This window comes from Lissotriton vulgaris, chromosome 2_1, assembly GCF_964263255.1.
Source record: "Lissotriton vulgaris chromosome 2_1, aLisVul1.2, whole genome shotgun sequence".
NCBI lineage: Eukaryota > Metazoa > Chordata > Amphibia > Caudata > Salamandridae > Lissotriton > Lissotriton vulgaris.
The window spans coordinates 716,333,302-716,353,857 of NC_141687.1; the positions used below are offsets into that span (position 1 = coordinate 716,333,302).

The following is a 20,556-nucleotide window of genomic DNA, read 5'->3' on the forward strand; positions in this document are numbered from 1 at the left end:
GCGTCAGTATTAATCAGTGAGATTGGTCGGTATGACCCCATCTCTTCTTTTGGTTTATTCTTTTTTTTTTTTTATATTATTTTCGCCTTATTCCATGATTTAGGTACATTTCCGTTCGTTCCTACTGACTGCATAACTTCTAATAATAGTAAGTCTAGTTCAGGCAAACAGGCCTTGTATAGCTCTAACGGGATGGTGTCTTCCCCTGCTGCTTTGCCCCCGGGCAAGGAATTGATAGCCTGGTGTAACTCTATCATTGTTAAATCGTCAGATATAAAGCTCAGATCTGGCCTGTCATCAGACCTCGGTGTATATTTATCTATATAATCCCGTATAAGATCAGAGTCCGGTTGATTTTCTGGAGTGTATAGAGTTTTGTAGAAGCTAGCAAATTGCTCTAGCACTTCCTGTGGATTATTATAAATGTTATTATCTGATCCCCGTATGTTAGAAATTAAAGAGCCTGCTCTAGCTTCCGCCACTTTATATGCCAGAATACGGCCAATTTTGTCCCCTCCCTCGTATTGTGTAATTTTGTATTTGTGAATATTGACACTGTGTTTCCGGTAGAGATCTTTCTTTGCATCATTTTTTAATTTACTAAGTTTAAGATTAATATCCATACAAGTTGGTAAGTTGTGCCGTAATGCTAGAGCTAATTGCTCTTCTTGGTTAATTATTTGCAGTGTTACCCTCGCTTGACTTTGTTTATGTTCGGCATTTTGCCTAAGCACATAGGCCTGTGTAAAGCCCCTGATACTTGCCTTGCAAGCATGCCATACTATATGACATGAGGCCGAGTTCTTGTTGATGCTAATAAATTCTGCAACGTGGGCTTTCAGCTGCGCAATATAAGATTGATCTGAAATAAGATATCTAGGAAAGGAAAACATTCTAAAAGGAGTTACACTATGTGGTATGGAAAATGATATGATTATTGCATTGTGATCAGATGAAATACGAGGGCAGAGTGTCATAGAACAAGTCTTTAATATATTATCGCTGACTAAGGCCATGTCCAATCTGGAGCATAATTTGTTGGGTGCCGAATAATAGGTATACCCAGGTCGTTTTGTGTAAAGGTGTCGCCAGTCGTCTTTGATGTTATGTAGGCGGCAGATATCTAATATCGCTGCCCTCGTCTTATGCATTCGTTGATGGCTATTTGATCTGGTTGTATCCAATTTATAATCTAGAATGCAGTTAAAATCGCCCATAATTATAGGTTCCCCTGCCCAGTCCAACAGTTTAATGTTCAGTTGATCGAAGACCCTTGGTTCGTCTATGTTTGATCCATATACCACACATAGTACAAATGTATTGTTTTCATATTTAAGCCGGACTATTGCCCATCTACCATCTTTATCATGAGCAGTCCGTATCACTTCTGACCTAACTTGACGGTCTTTAAGTATAGCCACCCCTCTTATTGATGTACCGGCAGAAGAGCAAACCATGATTTCATATCCTAGTTAATTAAGTCATTTCCTATCTTTCCAAATAAGATGTGTTTCTGATAGTAGACAAAAATGTGGCTTATATAATTTCAGCTCTTTGGAGACCAAGGATCTTTTACCTTTACTATTCAAACCCGCAATATTCCAGGCTAAGCATTTTATTTCATGCATTAAAAATTAACAAGTGGGAGGAGGAGCCGAGACGGCGGCCAAGGTGGCCGCATAGAAGCCCGGCTCCGTCGATCGCCTTTCCTCCCGCACTATCCTGACACCTATCCTGCGTCCCGATAGCGGCCCTGCACTGCTGAGAGTTTCCTGAGTCCGGCGGTGTTTCTCCTGGCCGAGATCGGTCTTCCGCGACCGAGTTCCGTCGTCTCCAATTTCCCGGCCCTCCCACGGTGCGAGCCGGGACCTCGCCTGATGCAGCAGCCGGAGTCCGACTGAACAACAACGGCCCCGGCCGGCCATCTTTGCCCGGTGGTCGGATCGGGCTCATCACTGCCCGGGACCGGAGATTGGCGACTGCAGACCAGCACTGGCGCCACTTGTGCTGTTTGCCATTGGGTTTAGCTGAGACCTGTTTTGCCTGCTCCCTCGGTGTGCCTGCCTACCGGCTGTTCCAGCCCCGGACTGCCCCGGAAAATGACGGCGACCGTTGGGTCTCCTTGCATCGCTCCTTAGCGGTAACTTTGGGCACGCCTGGGGCTGTGTGTCCTTGCCAGCATTGGGATTCCTGTGAACGAGGTGGGCAACGTACGCCGCCATGCACGCTGGCGGACTGTGCATTGCCCCAACAACGTGGGACGTCCTGCTGGCCATTAAAGACCTACACTCTGCGCTGATCAGTGGCTGGACTCATGTGGCTTCCCCACGGGTGTCGGCGAGTTGTGTGACAGAGGATGACTACGCTGTCGAACCGGAGCCTGTGATTTCCCGGTCTGTTAGCGATCGGAACCCTCTAACGTATGTGCAACCGGACAACGACCTGGCTGGGATTTGTGACCGACCTGCTACGTTTGCTGATCGCGAGGCTCTCTTCCTATCTGCCTACGTTCTGGAACTGCATCGCCTGCCTCCATTGATCGCTAGTACGCTGTGGAGCTACTTTGCCGTGTGGATTTTTCCACCCTATCCTGCTGCTACAATGGCTACAAGAGGGACTGCAGACTCATCTACTTTGGTTTTTCCCGATGCACGAAGTTTTGCTGTCCTGGTTCGTACGGGCCAGGGCTGAACCTAGACTTGCTTGCACGATGGATGTCTCTGGTGCTGGATAAATATATTGCTTACGATGGTGCTTTGGGGTGCTTGAGACGATTTTGTATTGTTGTGTGCCCTCCATTTTGGTGGGCTCACTTTGCTTACTCAGGATGGACGGGGAGGGGGGCGGGTTAGGGGCCGGTGCTTGGGCCCTCCTCCTATTTTCCCTTCTGTGGGGTTTCTGGGGCGACAGGCATGCCTATGGGGGGGGGTGGGCCGTGGCCTTCCGCTGCATGCAGGGTGGGGGGTGGTGCTGGGACATGTCTTTTGTGTTTTCTTCGTCTCTATGGCCCGTTCTTTCCTTTCCTTTGCTCTTCTTCCTTGATCCATATTTCCTCTTTCTCTTTCTCGTAGTTGTAGTCTGGGGTATGGGTCCCATGGGTGTAACATTGTTTGTGTCCCTTCCCAGTAATAGATCCTGCTAGCATTGCTGCTTTGTGGATGGGACACTGCTATAGATGGAGTTCCGCTAGTTTCATCTGCCGTTTGTTCTCCCATTGGTACTTTCAATTGAAGGCTGCTATCCTGACGCGTTCATAATCTGTAATTGCTATTGTAATATTGCCTTTCGTATGATCCTTCAACTTATTGCAAATTGGAATCCTCGAATGTTCTGCTACACTGTGGGTAATCTTGGTTGTTCCTTTTGCTTTAATGTTGCCAACTGAGTCCGATTACGCAGTGTAACTCTCCTGTGGTGCGTGCTATTTTGGGGTTTGTTGACAATGTATGATGGCCTCTTGGCCTGTTATTGCTTTGCACATGATGTAATCCTGAGGTTTCCTAATAAAAATTTTCAAAAAAAAAAAAAAATTAACAAGTGCATCGGTCCCCGCTCCCAAATGCCAATTAGTCGCTTGTAGTTGTATATATTAAAAAGAAGCAAAAAAGATGGCAAAAACATTATAAATTCTTGATTCCACAAACAAGTAATACAGCGTCTAATGTACTTCTCATTCAGTACCATAACACCCATGTCTAGTCCATCTTCGAGCAAGTCCTTGTCAGCCTGTGAACTAATTTTTACTGTTCTCCCCTCGCCCACCCCCCACCCAACATGACCTGCGGAGAAGGTCCCCACCCCCTTGCCCCCCCTGGTACCTACCCCAGCCGGGGAGGAACCACCCTTCAGCTTCAGCTGCTGTTGGTGAGGCAGCTCGTGTAGAGGATCGTCCCTACGGGCTCCCCGCCTCCCCCCCCTTCCCTATAGTAAGCCATAATAAACCTACGCAGGTCCTAATTGCTTCATCAAAAAGGGCTAGAAAGACTAGAAAGATTCCCTAAATAACTCTTCTAAATCTAATTTAACTTTTGTCAGAATTTAAATTGGCTAGAAAAGCTTCTGCCTCCTTGAGATCGTTAAGGTAATGTGTGCGCCCATTCTTCATAACTTTAAGACGTGCTGGCTCTTGTAGAAATATCTGGGCGCCACAAGCTTTAATGGGGTCAATCAATTTTCGGAGATGCCACCGCCTGTCCATAGTTTCCTTACTTAAGTCTGAGCGAGTGAAAAGCGACATCTCCCCAGCCAAGATTGGTTAGTTAGGACGTGCTCTCTGCCAAACCGCCTGACGTAAAAGAAAATTCCCAAAATAAGTTATAAATGGACGGGGAAATTATAAATGGACGGGGAAATAAATAAACGTAATTCAATGTAAAAAAATATATAACAAAGTAGATATTTATTATTTAATTATAAAATATTTTTGTACACTATTTTGAATTTCAAAAATAATGTAACAAGAAGATTTATTAAAATAAAACAAAATACATTTTAATTAATTCTGAACTTTTGATAATTATTAAGGCTTGATAAAAACGTGTTTTTTCCCTTCGTTGTGAATTTAACTTACACTTCAGAAACATCATTTTAATGTAATATATTTGCATGAATAAAGATTGATTTCAATATTAAGTGGTGTAGCATTTTCTTTTATTTTGTTCTACATTGGGAAAAATATATAACATGAAAACATATTACTGTTTAATATAAAATATCAATTTTTATTTATTTTCAAGTATAAAAAAAATCCCTATTCTTTACCTCCCTATGATATATTTGAACATAACTCTGGGGAACAGCAGAGCTCTTTACAGAGAATAATTTGATGTCGCACACCGAACAATATTTTGTGTATCGGATATGGTTAAAACCAGATTACAAAGAGATGGCTGCTCTTCCTGATGGATGTGGGAAGAGTTCTTGCAAAGAGGATGGCAACACCTTCTACTGTGGGTTCCAATAGAGTCCATAGGCACCGGTGCATGGCAGATCGCGCAGCTTCACACCATGTCTTCTACTGTAGGCCTCCAATACAGTCCAGGTATTGGCTTGTGTCTGAGCAAGCCAGTCCAGATGGGAGTCCTGAACCTTGGAAATTGCCATGCAGCAGTGCAGGCACCGACAGCCTCTCGTATGCTGCATGTTGGGAGGAGCACAGACCAGTAATGCAGCTGGAGCTGTGATAGCAGGACCAGGCTTTGCCCTAACTGTTGCATCATGCATGCTGCATATTACATGTTTGGCCCTCAGTGAGATTTTGGCTTGCAAACAGGAGTCACTGGCAGCTATGGCGATGATATTGAATTATGAATCTTTTGCATGTATTATTGGTAGCATGATAAGCATACCTTTTTCAAAGACGACCTTGGGGCGGTCAACTCACAAATGGTTTGTTGGATAACTAATGCAGTGAAGTAAACTATAGATTAAGACGAGAATTCTTGCAGATATTTGAGTATGCAGTGGAATGATCTAATCCATGATTTTAGAAAAAAATATTTTATGCTTTTAGGGCAGTTATTAATAAGTTTACCTACCCGATTCTGTGAAAGTGAACTTTCTATCTGTCCACAATAATAAGATAAATTATTGAACATTTCAAGTCCCTCTGTAACCCTAATTGCACAGCATAATGTTACGACAGCCAAGTATTCACAGAAGTCAGGCTGAATGTTAGTTTACAGAAAGTCCCGTTAATAAAGTTTCTGGACCGGAAGGCATCCTGATGGATTTATTCAGGTTTAATTCTGATTTTTGAGCCCCACTTTTATGTAATGTGTTTAACTCGTTAGGCTCAACTAATATACTTATTACTCAGTCTACATCAACAATGTTCCTAATCTTTCAAATGGCGACCAAGGGTGACCCCATATGTTACTGGTCGATATCTCTAATTGACTCTTCGTTACAATAACTATCAGACTTTTAATGAAAATAATTCTTTAATGGGCAGGTACAAAAAATATTATTATTTACTGTCAATATGGATACTGGCAAGGGAACGGTAGAACAATTTGAACTTACATTTGATCATCCACAAATATGTGTCTGCTGTGGGTGGATCAATACACCTGGCTTTCATAGACCGCACATCAGCCTTCGTCAAGATGAATAGGTGTAAATTATGAGGTATAATGAGTGAGTTGGGTATTGAGGAGGCCATTTTCATTTTCTAAATGCTTTACACATGACTGTGTGTGAAAGTGAGATTTGGCCACACGGAAGAGGTGTATAGCAGTTTTACATTAGGTTTGGGTCTACAACAAAAATGTGTGTCCTGGCCTGACTGTTATATATTCTTCATACTAACTCCTTTGAGGAAAGGCTACTGGAGGAGGGGAGGGCCAGGGCATGCTTACACTGGGTCAGAAGTCTGTCCTGGTTCTTCTATATACAGATGATGTAGTTTTAATGTCCAGAACAGCAAACTGCCCTAAGAAATTAATTAGTTGTTATGACAGGGTGATTAATACATTAAACCTTACCAAAAATGTGACTAAGTCTTTCTTCCTGACTTTGGGCCCAGTGTCTACTCAGACCAGAGATTTCTGTATAAATGGCCTCATTTTTAAAGAAATGTCCTTGCTTTTCTTACCTTGCAATATCTTTTCGTAATACCATTGACTGGGCTTTGATTATGCATGAAAGAAGGCTAAAATCTACCTAGTGTGTGTTTGCCCTATTTAATTCTTAGCTAAGGTCGGAAAGATATCAGAACAATTTACAAGGCTAGGGCCCAGATTTGCTAACATTTGGCACCTGGGTTGTGTCACTTTTTTGATGCAGCTCCGAACTAAAATGTATTTTGGGATTTACTAAGCCATGCAAAGCCCTATTTGCGTGGCTTAGTAAATAAAACAAAATATTTGAAACAATGCATGGTGCTACCTTGCGTTGCATCAGGAAGGTATCCCATGGGTGAAGCATAGGCGTTTCCATGCATGCACCCAGAGATTTTCACACAAATCCAACTCCCTCCTTGGGCCTCCAGTCGAGGCCCAAGGAGGGAGTTCCGTGGGGTGGTGAGGCAGGGTGGGCGAGGGGCAAGGTGGGGGGTAGTAAACATAGGAATATGGATGTAAGTAAACATTTAAATAAATGAAACGAATTTCGTTGTGCGCGCTGCATTGCAAAGTGCAATGCAGCGCGCTTAACAAAATTCGTTTTATTTTTTAAATGTTTACTTAATTAATTAATTAATTGCAGGTTTATATAGCGCTAGGATCGACTCCCGGAGGAGTATCTCCGCGCTTCGACCGCTGCGAAACCCTTCCTGGCTTCCCTGAGAGATGGTCCCTTAGTGGGTATCTCCAGGGTGAGACCAGGCATCCCCGGCGGTCTGGTGGGGCCGTTAGTGAAGATGAGGCAAGCTAATGCCCAGAGTTGCCGAGTGTGATCGCTGATCAGAGTGGGCACCGAGGCGAGAGAATTATCGAGTCCGCTGACCCTGGTCCAGAAACCTGCCGCGTTGGGAATCGAACCCTGGTCCCGGGCCGTCCTCTGCTCTCGGGTCTGCCGCCTCTAACCAGTGAGCCACACTAATTCACTTACCTCCGTACATCCATATTCCGGTGTTTACTACCCCCCACCCTGACCCTCCCCCTCCTTGCATCACGGAACTCCCTCCACGAGCCGTGGCTGTGGTTCGCCTACCCGAGGCTGGCATAAAGGGGATATCTTTGTTTCTGTATTGTATTGTGGTATTGTGGTATACTTATATAGCGCAAACCTGTCACCACCAAGGGCATCCTGGCGCTTTGACCCATGATCCAGCAAATTCAGCAACTTAGCCTGTCCTAGGAAGAGGTAGGTTTTCAGCGCCTTTCTGAAGGCTAAGAGATCCTCAAGACTTCTCAGGGATATTGGCAGGGAGTTCCAGAGTTTGGCCGCCGCTACTCTGAATGATCGGCCACCCATCCTCACTCTCTGGAAGCGCGGGACTACTAGTAGCCTGGATGAAGAGGAACGTAAAGCTCGGGATGGAAGGTACCAGGCAAACATTCTCCGCAAAGGGATTGGGCCCAGGCCATGGATAGCCCTGAACACAATGCACGCTGCTTGTTTCTCCTTGTTACTTCCTCTTTGGATGTGTGCTGCATTATTCAGTTATGGCACAATGATGCCTGTGCTGGCGCACAGCTGCCATAAGTGCACTGGTGCAAGGAGAGAGCAGAAGTGCGCCACATCTTTGTAAATATAGATAATATCTGCTAACTCTCTTTCACGCAACGCAGTAGAGCAAATTCCCTTTCCATGGATTTGCACCTCACAAAAAATGTATACTTCTCAATCCCCATGGCCCCATGGTTCACCGACGAACTCAAGAGCTCCAAGAAGAACTGCCGAGCCCTCGAGAAAGTCTGGAGAAGGGAACCGACACCGGACAACAGGACCTCCTTCAAACTTGCCACCCGGAAACACCACCAGCTGATCCGCGCCGCCAAGAAAACAGCTTTCAAGGACCGGTTGGACAACAACGCACACAACTGCAAGGAACTCTTCAACATCGTGAAAGAGCTTTCCAACCCCAGCGCAGGAAACAACGACATCACCCCATCGCAAGACCTCTGCAACTCCCTCGCTTCATACTTCCACAACAAGATCGCGGACATACACAACAGCTTCAACAACCAACCAACGCACACCATGACCGAACAACCACCCCCCACCACCACCCTCCACGCCTGGACCCCGATCAGCACCGAAGACACCATCCGCACGATGAACTCCATCCACTCCGGATCACCGACCGACCCCTGCCCTCACCACGTCTTCAACAAGGCCGACGCTGTCATCGCACCCCACCTGCGAGACATCATCAACACATCCTTCGACACCGCCACCTTCCCCGAGAGCTGGAAGCACGCCGAACTCAGCGCTCTACTCAAGAAACCCACAGCGGACCCCACCGAACTCAAGAATTACCGCCCCATCTCGCTCCTCCCGTTTCCAGCCAAAGTCATCGAGAAGACCGTCAACAAGCAGATGGCCGCCTTCCTCGAGACGAACGGATCCCTCGACCCCTCACAGTCCGGCTTCCGAGCCAACCACAGCACCGAGACCGCCCTCATCGCCGCCACCGATGACATCCGAGCCCTGATGGACAATGGAGAAACAGCGGCCCTCATCCTCCTAGACCTCTCTGCGGCATTCGACACGGTCTGCCACCGCACCCTAGTACGGCGCCTCAGCAACATCGGCATCCAGGACAAGGCGCTGGAATGGATCATCTCCTTCCTCGACGGAAGAACACAGAGAGTCCGCCTACCACCATACAAGTCAGAGGCCTCCGAAGTCATCTGCGGCGTCCCCCAAGGATCATCTCTGAGCCCCACCCTCTTCAACGTCTACATGAGCCCCCTCGCGGCCATCGTACGCAAACACAACCTCAGCATAATCTCCTACGCCGACGACACCCAGCTGATCCTCTCCCTGACCAACGACCCGCCGCCACCAGAGCCAACCTGCACGAAGGGATGAAAGAGGTAGCCGAGTGGATGACGACCAGCCGCCTGAAACTGAACTCGGACAAGACGGAGGTCCTCATCCTGGGCTCCTCACCCTCCGCCTGGGGCGACTCCTGGTGGCCTCCCGCCCTGGGCACCGCACCCAAACCGACAGACCATGCACGAAACCTGGGCGTCATCCTGGACTCCTCCCTCTCCATGACCAGGCAAGTCAACAACGTCTCCTCGGCGTGCTTCAACATCCTACGCATGCTACGGAAGATCTTCTGGTGGATCCCCACCGAGACCAGGAAGACCGTCACCCAGGCCCTCGTCACCAGCCGACTGGACTACGGCAACGCCCTCTACGCCGGTACCACCGCCAAGCTCCAGAAGAGACTCCAGCGGATCCAGAACGCCTCAGCCAGACTCATCCTCGACATCCCACGAACCAGCCACATCTCCGGACATCTGAGAGACCTTCACTGGCTCCCCGTCAACAAAAGAATCACCTTCCGCCTCCTCACCCACGCACACAAAGCCCTACACGACCAAGGCCCGAGCTACCTCAACAGCCGAGTCAACTTCTACGCTCCCAAACGCCACCTCCGATCAGCCAACCACGCCCTCGCCGCCGTCCCCCGCATCCGAAGAGCGACCACAGGAGGAAGGTCCTTCTCCTACCTGGCCGCCAAGACCTGGAACTCCCTCCCGACCGACCTGCGCCTGACCCAAGACCACCTCTCCTTCAGGAAGAAGCTGAAGACCTGGCTGTTCGAGCAGTAGCGGCACCCCCCGCCTCCCCCCCCCCCCCCCCAGCGCCTTGAGACCCTACGGGTATGTAGCGCGCTTTATAAGTGTCACTGATTGATTGAATCTCTCTGCTGCATTCTATACTGTTGATCATCTCATTCTGATTTCTGCTTCCTCTGGATCACTTAGTATGCACTCATGTGGTTATCATCCTTCCTTTTAGATCATTGCTACTGCACGCTGTCCACTCCTACGCATATATATGTGTGTTGGCATTTGGGAAAGCATGGTCTTTGGGATGCTTCTCTTCCCTCTCTATATTTCCTTTAGCTCTATTATCTATTTCTTCAAGAGTTCTTACATCTCTATGCAAATGATACCCACATATTCTTTCCCATTCCTACCTTTCCCGCTCATCTCCAGACACACACCATAAACTCCATTAGAGCCATCTCCTACAGGATTACCGATTTCTTGCTTATTCTGAATTCATCTAAAACTAAAATAATACATTTACCTGCTGCAGCTGCACATACGGTTCTCTCTTTCAATTTTCCGCAGATATTCTGATTGCAACATCCTCTGTCAGACACCTTAGGGTACACTGCAGCTGCTCAGTTAGCCTGGAATATTTCATAACAAAACACAGTCACAGAACACAAGGAAAATCTGATCAAGCATTGCTTTCATGCAACAAAAACACTGACCTCACTATTCCTTTCCGATCTTTTTTTCCCGCCTTTTATTTTGTCATTTGCCCCGACCTCTGGTGAGTGCCTGCTGCTGTCCTGCCTTCCTCCGTCCCCCCTCCCGCTGTCCGTGTGACCGCCCGCCCCCCCTCCCGCTGTCTGTGAGCCCGTTAACCCTCCTGCTGTCCGCCCCCCCTCCCGCTGTCCGTGAGCCTGTTCATCCGCCCCCTCCCGCTGTCCGTGAGCCCGTTAACCCTCCCGCTGTCCGCCCCCCCTCCCGCTGTCCGTGAGCCTGTTCATCCGCCCCCCCCTCCCGCTGTCCGTGAGCCCGTCTATCCGCCCCCCCTCCCGCTGTCCGTGTAACTCTTTTAACCCTGATTCGGCTCCGTGGACAGATGTTTTCTCAGTCTGGATTTGTGCTGTCTCTGTTCACGGCTAGTTTTAGATTTACTTTGCACATAGATGTAAGCCACGCGCTATAAAGGCTACAGATCCTGCCCTGGCCACGGTTCAAATACCCGCTAGTAATATACGGAATTGTTGAGTTAGGTAGAACTGAACAGGTCTAATAGTACAGCTAGGAATTAGAGGCGGGAGAGCCGACACAATAACAGGGCGCGCCGAGTGAAGGCTCAGGCTTGGCTCTTAGAGCCCGCGCACGCATCAAGCCATAAAATATTCCCCATGTGCACACATGTAAAGTATGCAAGTCTCTTCAAAATGAAGAAAAAAAAAGGTATTAAACATGTGGAGGCTTTGATATTAATATGTCACATTACAGCACTGTGGAGTACTTATTAAAAGTGAGCTTAGAACAGTTCCTGCCCCGCCCCCACCCTGGTGACAGTATCATTAGTGAAATATGAGGCAAGTTAGGAGTCATGTGACTCACCCCTGTATGTGACCTGGATTCTTACAGATCGAACATTACTACTACGTATTAAATCAAACAATAGGTTTGTGTACAGCTGGTATTCTGACGTCGCGCATTTCGAGGTGCTTTCGCATGCGATAGTGTAGAAGAAAAAAAAAAGAGGATTCGTAAAATCGAATATCTGCTAAACGATCAGTTATGCTAATCGTGGCTTCCACACTTAACCAAGGTTTTCTGGTTTTACTTTGGACAAATCAGCCACTGGGTATCTGTTTTAGTTTCCATTTAGGAAGCAGCCGAGTGAGGGAGTCTGTTAATTATCAGAGATTATCACGATGTCGCCTATATCCTGTTTGTGGTTTACAAGCTGGTTGTATTATGTGCTTGGAGTTATAATGAGGCAGAAAAGTCCTTTTCTTACGATGGTTTGGATGAGGGGTGTGTGTTGATGGTACATGATTTCGTGTGGTTGTGGGTTGGTGCTGCTCCTTATTTGTGGCATTGGTATTGTATTTGTTGGCTGGGGATCGTTTCAGGACATCATGTGACACTCAAACGTGAAGTTTATGGGGTAGCAAGATGTGTGAGCAGGAACTTTCACCAGCTGGGATAGACTGAACCTTTGTTGTTTACTGATTACGGGCACTGTTGATGTTTGTTGAGTAGTTAGCTCGGAGGTATTTCGATGTATATTATGCAGAATCTGTTGGTTCTTGTGGTCTAAGTGCAGCTGAGCATTTGGGGGGGGGCGTCCATAGAATGAGTGTGTTGAAGAAGAAGGGATTTTGTCAGAAGGCTGGTACTGTTTGCTAAGGAGATCTTCGCGTTTCTTCTCGACTGCTGAGTCACTGTGTATCGTGTATATACTTTTTCTTGCAAAGCTTTGTCATCTGTGGATTTTGATGATCTCCAAGCTATATACCAGAACGTTGCTTTATTCGCTGACTTTGGAACCACGAGATGACAGGTGTTGTAGGGACGCAGTTCTTAATTTGTATAGAAAATAAATAAAAGAAACGTAATTAGCAGGGCCCAAGATATTTCTCAGGAGGCCACTGCAGCTTTCGCCACCCACTGTTCCTGCCAGTGTGTATGTGTGGGTGCAATAGGTCTCACATTTGCGAGAGATTAAGCTAATGGCAATGTAAATGACAATGCCATTTATTTATCTGTTTTCAAAACCAACACATAAATACAAATTACAATGCCAATAGCTCTAACTTTTCCAAAGGCGAAACCATTGCATTGTAAATGCTTGTTCTTTTACGCCATTGGCTGTAGTTCTGAATTTTGCCAGAAGGACCATCTACAGCCTTCCTACACACACCACATTTGTGTCAGTATCATCAGCAAGCCTATTGGCAGTTCGCAAGATGCCACTTCACAAACTATTGATCCCACTTTTATCTATTCATGAATGGCTGTTCCCCAAACTGCCTCTCTTTACTTAGGTGCATATGTGTCTCTATTCTCGACTTATTCTATGTTAATGAAAAGCATCCTAGCCCCATCCAAATAACCGAGTGCAGTTTCCAGATTTTAGTCACTGAAGACTTATTGGTTCCATTACACTGGAACCCTCCCTCAACGGTATTGTGTGCTGGGTCTCTACTTGCATCATTTAAAACTGCTTGCATGGAACATCAATCAACTTATGTCCGCATTTAGTCTGTGCGTATGCACAAATATAGATTTTAAATGTATTTATTTGTATGTTATTTATCCTTATAACCTTTTAGTTTCTTTGTGTATTCTTGCTGAATGAGTGATGCTTCCTTTAACTATGATGATGTTCCTATGTACAGCATTTATTGTTGAAAAAAAAATGTGATACTTGTATAGTGCACTACTCACCAACAAGGGTCTCAAGGCGCTTGTACGAATATCGCTGTGGAACCCATCCTGGCTTTCCCTGTGAGGCGTCCACTCCTGGGCACCCCCAAGGTGGAGGCCAGGCATCCTTAGCGTTGTGGAGATTAAGCAAGCTATTGCCCAGAGTTGCACTCCATGATTGGAATAGGCACCGAGGCGAGAATTATCAGGTCCGTGGAATTTTGAGCCCAAGACCCGCCGAGGCGGGGAATTGAACCCTGGTCCCGGGCTAGACCTCTGCATCAGGCTCTGCCGCTCTAATCATTGAGCCACACTTCTCCACTGGAGTGCTCTGTTGCTGAGAAAGAAATTAATAATCGGTTTCTCATGCCAAGATTCATTAAAGTTCACTTATGGATGGCAATTCTTTTGCCAGGATTGGTAATACTCCTGTAACATCTCCTTTTATGGCCACTTAAGACTATTAAAGTCTCTGCTCAAGGAACTAAATCCTCAGCAACATTTAATGTAAACATAATCTAAACATATAACATCTTCAAGGTTTAAGACCAATGCATCTCTTTTTTTAACAACAGCATGACTATACCTTTTATTAAATAATGTATTTTATTCTGCAATCAAAAGATATAAAAAAAGAGATCATGTAAATCTATATTACAACGTATGTCATGCTTAGAGATGATTAGTGCTTCAATGGCAATGGAATGCTATTGTTTTACCTGCAGTTTATGGAATATAGTTTGCACATTACCTGCTAAAATGTGCATCTGCAAAAGTTTCCAGAGGACTGGATTTATTAGAGGGGTTTTACATGGGTAATGCAACATTCAGCATGGCTCTTCTTAATACTGTCACAATATGGCACCTGGACCCATAAAATGTTATTTTCCCCTCCCTAATATTGAACATTAATGTGAATAATTACCTCCCCATAACAAATTAGTTTGTAGGTACCCATCCTTGCTTCATAAAGTTCTCTTCTGTTTCCCAGCTTTGTGGGTGATATCTAAATACAAAATATAGATAAATATAATCCATATATTGGGACTCACACCTCATGTTACGATGTAGCTTACACAATTCTCAGGTCGATTACCTGTTTGACCAGCTGTCTATAATCAGTCCAAAGATTAAGATCTAAGGCCTTTTTAGGAACAAAAATAAAAGGTATTGATTGAAGAAAGAGTTGATACAATAGGCCTAGTGTGAGGTTTCTTGTATATATAATTTAAGTGTTTCTTTTCTGGGCTCATAGTCTCTTGAACATACATAATCGCTATGTGGTGCTAAGTACATTGATTCCTTTTAAAAATACACCTAATAGGACTAATTCTTTCAATGATTAGGAGGGCCGTGGCCCGTGCAGGTAAGAACGGTGGGGCCAGGTGGGGAGGATTTTGACAGACGATGATAAGGGAAAATTAATTATTTATTTCATTTTCGCTCGTCATGGTCCGTCAAAATCCCACTCCCTCCACCAGCCCCACCGCCTTACAGCTCTTACCTGCATAGGCCGCGGATAAATAGGGCATTAGCTGCAGGTCTTCTGCTGATATCAAGTCAAGTCCTGCAAACCTTTCACAGCTTTCCTTCTTTTTAGACTTTAGGTGCCCAATGACATATCGGTGGTAAATGATTTTTGACAGAAAGGAGTATTCTGCCATCCTTCCTTATAAGACAAAACAGCACAAATCCCAGCAGACCCACCTCTTATCACTAGCCCTACTAATACCCTGCATTCCAGGACAGAGTTTTTCTCCCATCGGTGATATGCACAAGAACTGATAAGCCACACTTACCTTCTCAAAAATGGTCTCTTTTATAACATGTGATCTAGGGGAATTTGTAGTAGTAACAAAAACCTAAGGCTGCCCTGCTCATCAGTGCACAGAAGTCTGCAGAATTTGGAATAAAGGGAAAAAGCATTTGGAAGAAAAGCTTGTACGCTTATTAAGTGATGAGCAGCCCAGACTCACCTTTACCTCTGGGTTACAGTTACATAACACCAAACCTCGGATCTTGAATCCATATTATAATAGTATCATGCTAAGGTAGATGTTAAGTAGCAGGGGGGCAATGAGGTATTTTTAATGCCTCATATGTTGTTTCTATGTTTCTAATTAAAAGTGATACAAAATATTCCAGTGGACTTAATGGTGTCAAATATTCAAGGCCTAGTCTGCCCCTTTCAAATTAGTCTGCCAAATATTTCAGACTCTCCAGAAAACACTATAGTCCATGTATCAAAACTGAAAAGGCTCATCAAAACCAAAATTGTGAACAACATTTGTCTTGATCATAGCAATGTGGTCTCCTAGTCTCTACAACAGTGGTGTCTGCCCATGTTTAGGAGGAAAGACCAGTCAATTATCCAGACATTGTCCATTTTCTAAATGGTTTTGAATTTTACTTTTACTGTATCCGTGAATCGGAGAATAGTGGCCCTACTGCTTTTGTAGCTGAGTTCACACAACCCATATGCATGCTAAAATGACCAATAGTGCTAATATTCAATGCTATGGTGACGTCAAATCCCAATGAGTAAGATTAGATGAAACACACAGGGTATGATAGAGACTTTGGGTTAGATCTCTGGTTCAACTGCATCTGCCACAGAGATGTTAGAAAATGCGCACTTATCATTTCTGATCTTAGTAAATTTATCAGAGGAGTAAGTCAGTATATCAGTGATACATTTGATTCTAATGCTGTTTATTTTTTTGCTGAGTTTGCAACTTTGAAAAAGGGCTTACTAATAAAAAACATTTATTCTGTACCTCAGAGAGGAAGTTTGACCTTGCTGCTTTGCGGGGAGAACGGGCTAGTTACAGCTCTTGAACAGGTGTTTCAGCATGGATTCAGATCACCAAGACTGTTTAAAAATGTTTTCATATGGGATTTTCTAGGTAAGTCTGAAAGAAGATCTGAAAATGCTATGCTGTCAAGTGCTGGTATTATCATACCTGCATTTACTGCCTCAAACATGTTTCAGTCTTTGGTCTAGATATCTGCATTTGTTTATCTGTAAAATCTGAAAGTAATCTGGATTTGTATTATGTACCTGGGTATTTTAGGAGTTGTTTTTGTAATGCAATGTATTTAGATGTATTGATGACTTTAGGAGAGGTTTGTTTTCTATAAGATGAAATTCCTCAACCAAGCACATTTTTAACGAATACTTCATCAGCAACTCCAGCTTTGTCTTTTTTTGTATTAAAACTGGGACACTGCATTCCAACCTCCTGTTATTCTTTTATGTAAGTTACCTTCAGACATTCTTTACCTTGCAAAGCTAATGAAACCACCTGAAGTGCAATGGTCCATTTTCCATCCTTTCCTTTTTGTATCATCGTCAACCACAAAACATCACCTCGTTTATGAAAGATGGGAACAGAGGGTCTGCAAAGGTATTTGAGCCTGCAGTTTTGTTCCTTTCCAGAAGTGTTGCTTGGGTTATGTACCATATCAAATTTCAATTTCAATTTTTACATTTTTTTTATTTCAATCTTCACCAATTGCTACTCACAGCATGGGGCGTCCTTTTGGCTCCCTTGTTAAGCTAACACTCACGCGCAATTGCCTCTTAAGCAATCTCTGATGCTATCCTACAGTACCATAGTACTGAACTGGAAAACTTACAGGAGTCCTTAGGCAGCAACTTCTGATGCTGAGTTGGCCAAGGAGCGTAATCTTGTGGCCCTTTGTGCTCACAAATAGTATTAGTAATATAGCGATCCGAGCACGTTTAGGCTGGTGCAACTTAAGATACTACATCACCCATATTACCCCGCACATCACTACACAGATGGGCGAAGACTAAGATGGCACTATCTGCAAAAGGCTGTGAACAAGAAGGTTCCTTCTTCCATATACTATGGGACTGCCCAGTAATCAACTCATTCTGGAGAGGGGTGACAGTGGTGATGTCAAGAGTGTTAGGGAGAGAGATATCTATGGATGCCAGGTGGATATTATTGATGATCAGGGGAGAGGGGGATTGGCCTAGACACAGTGGGCTCTGGCTGGCCCTGTTTGCAGGGGTGGCAAAACGCAATATAGCGTGACGTTGGGGAGTGCCCCTCCCCTCATCAGTGACAGAATGGGAGTCTGACTTGGACTGGTGCCAATGAGTGGAAGAAGTAGTATATAAAAGCAAGGGGTGCTTAAAGAAGTAGGGAAATATATGGTCCCCATGGCGAAAGTACAGGGGAATGTGATTCTCCTGACACAGGATCATACACACCTTCAAAGGCAAGAATGTTATGCCAGGCACGGCCCCTTTCATATATATGTAAGGTAGAACCACAAGAGAACTTTGATTGTTTCCAATGTATAATTTCATGATCTCGTCATGTTGTATCACTCCTGTCAAACTTACCCCAATGGTGTACCTGTAACCACTATCTATCTAGTGATGTTTATGAGCTGGTTTAATAAAAAGATTTCCCCCCCCAAAAAAATGGTAGCAGTAGAAAAATATAGAGAGAAAGGAGTTGACCAGGTCTGCCTCCTCAGCCCTATCAGAACCAATTAGTCAAAAAACAACTGTTTTAGTATATGTCTGTAGAAGGTAAACAAAGGTTTTCTTTTGCTTAGGCATAGTCACATATAATGCAGTTACTACTGCTGTTAGTCAGACTTTATCTCACAGAGGGCTCTTTGGATGAGGATGTCTTGGTTCTGCATCTGACCTAAGTTAAATAATTCCTAGTCTACTGCTCTACAATGAAAAAAAGAGTGACATTATTAGTTGAACGGCTGTGTGCCAGCTCACTCTTACACAGATGAGAATTATTGTTCCTATTCCCCTCTTGCTGTCAGCAGAGGAAGAGGATTTCCAAAGTAATAGCATGTGATATTTTAGGAGGTTTCCATGGCTGTCATTGTTAAGATCTCAATCCATGAACCTCTTCAAAGTTACTAGAAGTGCAGAGTGTGTTACGCATAACCCTCTCCTTTTATGCCTGACATTGTGCACACATTGATAGCTGTCATGGGTCTCAAGGTACTGGAACATTCTAAGACAGGTGGGCAAAAGTCTCTTAAAGCTTCCCCTCAGTACAAGGGAAGATTTTAGGGAGTGATGATGAGGATTAGCATTCTTCCACGTTAGACTTATCTGCAGTCTTAAGAAGTACAAACTCACAGCAGAAGCCCAAAACAAGAGTGCATTAGAATGGCTCCCTGTTCCACAGTGAGTCTTTTTCTGATTTATATGCAATACGCATACGCATACGCATACTACGAGACCCCTTTTTTGTTTGTTCAGAATTGTTCACTGACATGCTCATATTATTATTTAGATACAATAATCACGTGGTGTTGACCATTCCTGTGCTTAAGATGCTCACACTAATGCCTGTTCATTTTATTTCCTAGCACCTGTCCTGAGGCTCAGGTCCGGCCATCTGGCTGTCAGGAATATATTAAAATTTTTCCCTCTTCTGATAATCACCAGGTTGCCTTAAGGTTTTTTTTGCTCTGCCTTTTCCTGTTCTAGTATCAGAAGCCTGCATGTGTTAAGAGTGCTCTAAAAATCCTAGTGAAGAATTAAAATATTCCATAGGTGGCAGCTATGCACATGAATCAGGAAAAGGCTCAGCTAGACTCTTCTGTGTGTTTTACTTTGCTGCTAGACCTTCCATTTTGATAGTTCTCTACCTTGATCACAGTAAGCAGTGGCCAAAATACATACTGTTATCAATACGACTTCTCTAAGCAGAGTCATTCTGAAATCATACAATATTTCAGTGTAGTCTGTCCATTACACAAGCCAATGTACCTTCTCTTATCCTTGATTCAATATTCATCTGTGTTGCAAGATCATCAAATGTAATGCCACAAGCATAGAGATACCTTTCTGCTAGGAAAATTGCATGCAACAGTATCACTACTTACATGTGATTCATTGCACCCTGCTGAGAGAGGCATGATCCCTGGAATAAGCACTCAGTTAAATGCATGGTTTAAGTCATCCATGTTCACAACAGACATACAAGGGCTGGTTGTTCATGGATTTTGGAGGGGCAACCCCTTTTCCACTTGTTTACTGGCAGTGCCTTTTCTCCTTACAAGATAGGAGCATTGATGGTGATGTATTTCTCACCTCAAAATGCGCTTCTTCGTAAGAAGTTCTGTACCCAGCCTCTGTTTCAAGAGGGACATGGATTCCACAGCAGACAGTACAGCGAGTTCACTGCATCTCCCTTGGGGGTGAGTAGGCGTGGCCTAATCTCCATGCCTTTGTCCAAGGGACATCCTCAAAATGTCACAATCATATTTAACATTTAATCAGTGCACGTCTTGCTGTCTTCTTTGCCCTTGTGCCCACGCCTGTAATAAAGCTCCAGTTTACAGGCAAAGTCTGATTTTACTCATTTCAATGGAACCACACCCTCATTAAAATAGGGGAATGCCCCTGTGTGCCTGTTCAAGTGCTAATTTTACATTTGAATGATCAATATAACAGAAGGGGCTGCAAAGGTGTCTGAAGGCCCTTCAAGAATACCATTGTGTTCTAGGGCACAGAAATTGGGCAAACATGCCTGCTGTCCCATGGGCACTAAGTGCAATACGCCCCAGCAGAATGCCTGAAAACTCATAGGAGAGACATAAACAGGGCAGTGATTACATTAATCATACCTCATAGTGCCTTATATTAAATCTTCACCCAGAACGAATTTCTTCTACTCAAAAATGGAAAATCCAATTCTCCATCACGGAAAGATTTGCAATGCATTGTGGCCCTCCTAGATATGTATTTCTGGATATCAGTCTTGAAAATTTAACAGGCGTTGCACCAGTCTGTGGTGGTAAAACAGAAGGTCTTAACTTTCAGTGGAACAAAGTCTCTTTTGGTCTTTGCCATGGCCCTGATCAAAATGCAGAATGAGTGGCTTTGTAACCAACTGTACAGCCCACACCTGGTCATGAAGACATTCAGTTCCCTCTATAGTTTCAT

At 44.6% G+C, this 20,556-nt stretch overlaps 1 protein-coding gene across 4 annotated transcripts in view; it reads left to right on the forward strand.

The window, feature by feature from the left end:
* Positions 1 to 20,556, forward strand: part of DENND5A (DENN domain containing 5A) — a 341,747-nt gene that overhangs the window by 294,148 nt on the left and 27,043 nt on the right. For all 4 annotated transcript variants that reach the window (XM_086955975.1, XM_086955974.1, XM_086955976.1 and 1 more), the window contains one exon: positions 16,378 to 16,501. In XM_086955975.1, coding sequence (XP_086812101.1) covers positions 16,378 to 16,501 — 124 coding nt within the window. The remainder of the gene's footprint in view (positions 1 to 16,377; positions 16,502 to 20,556) is intronic.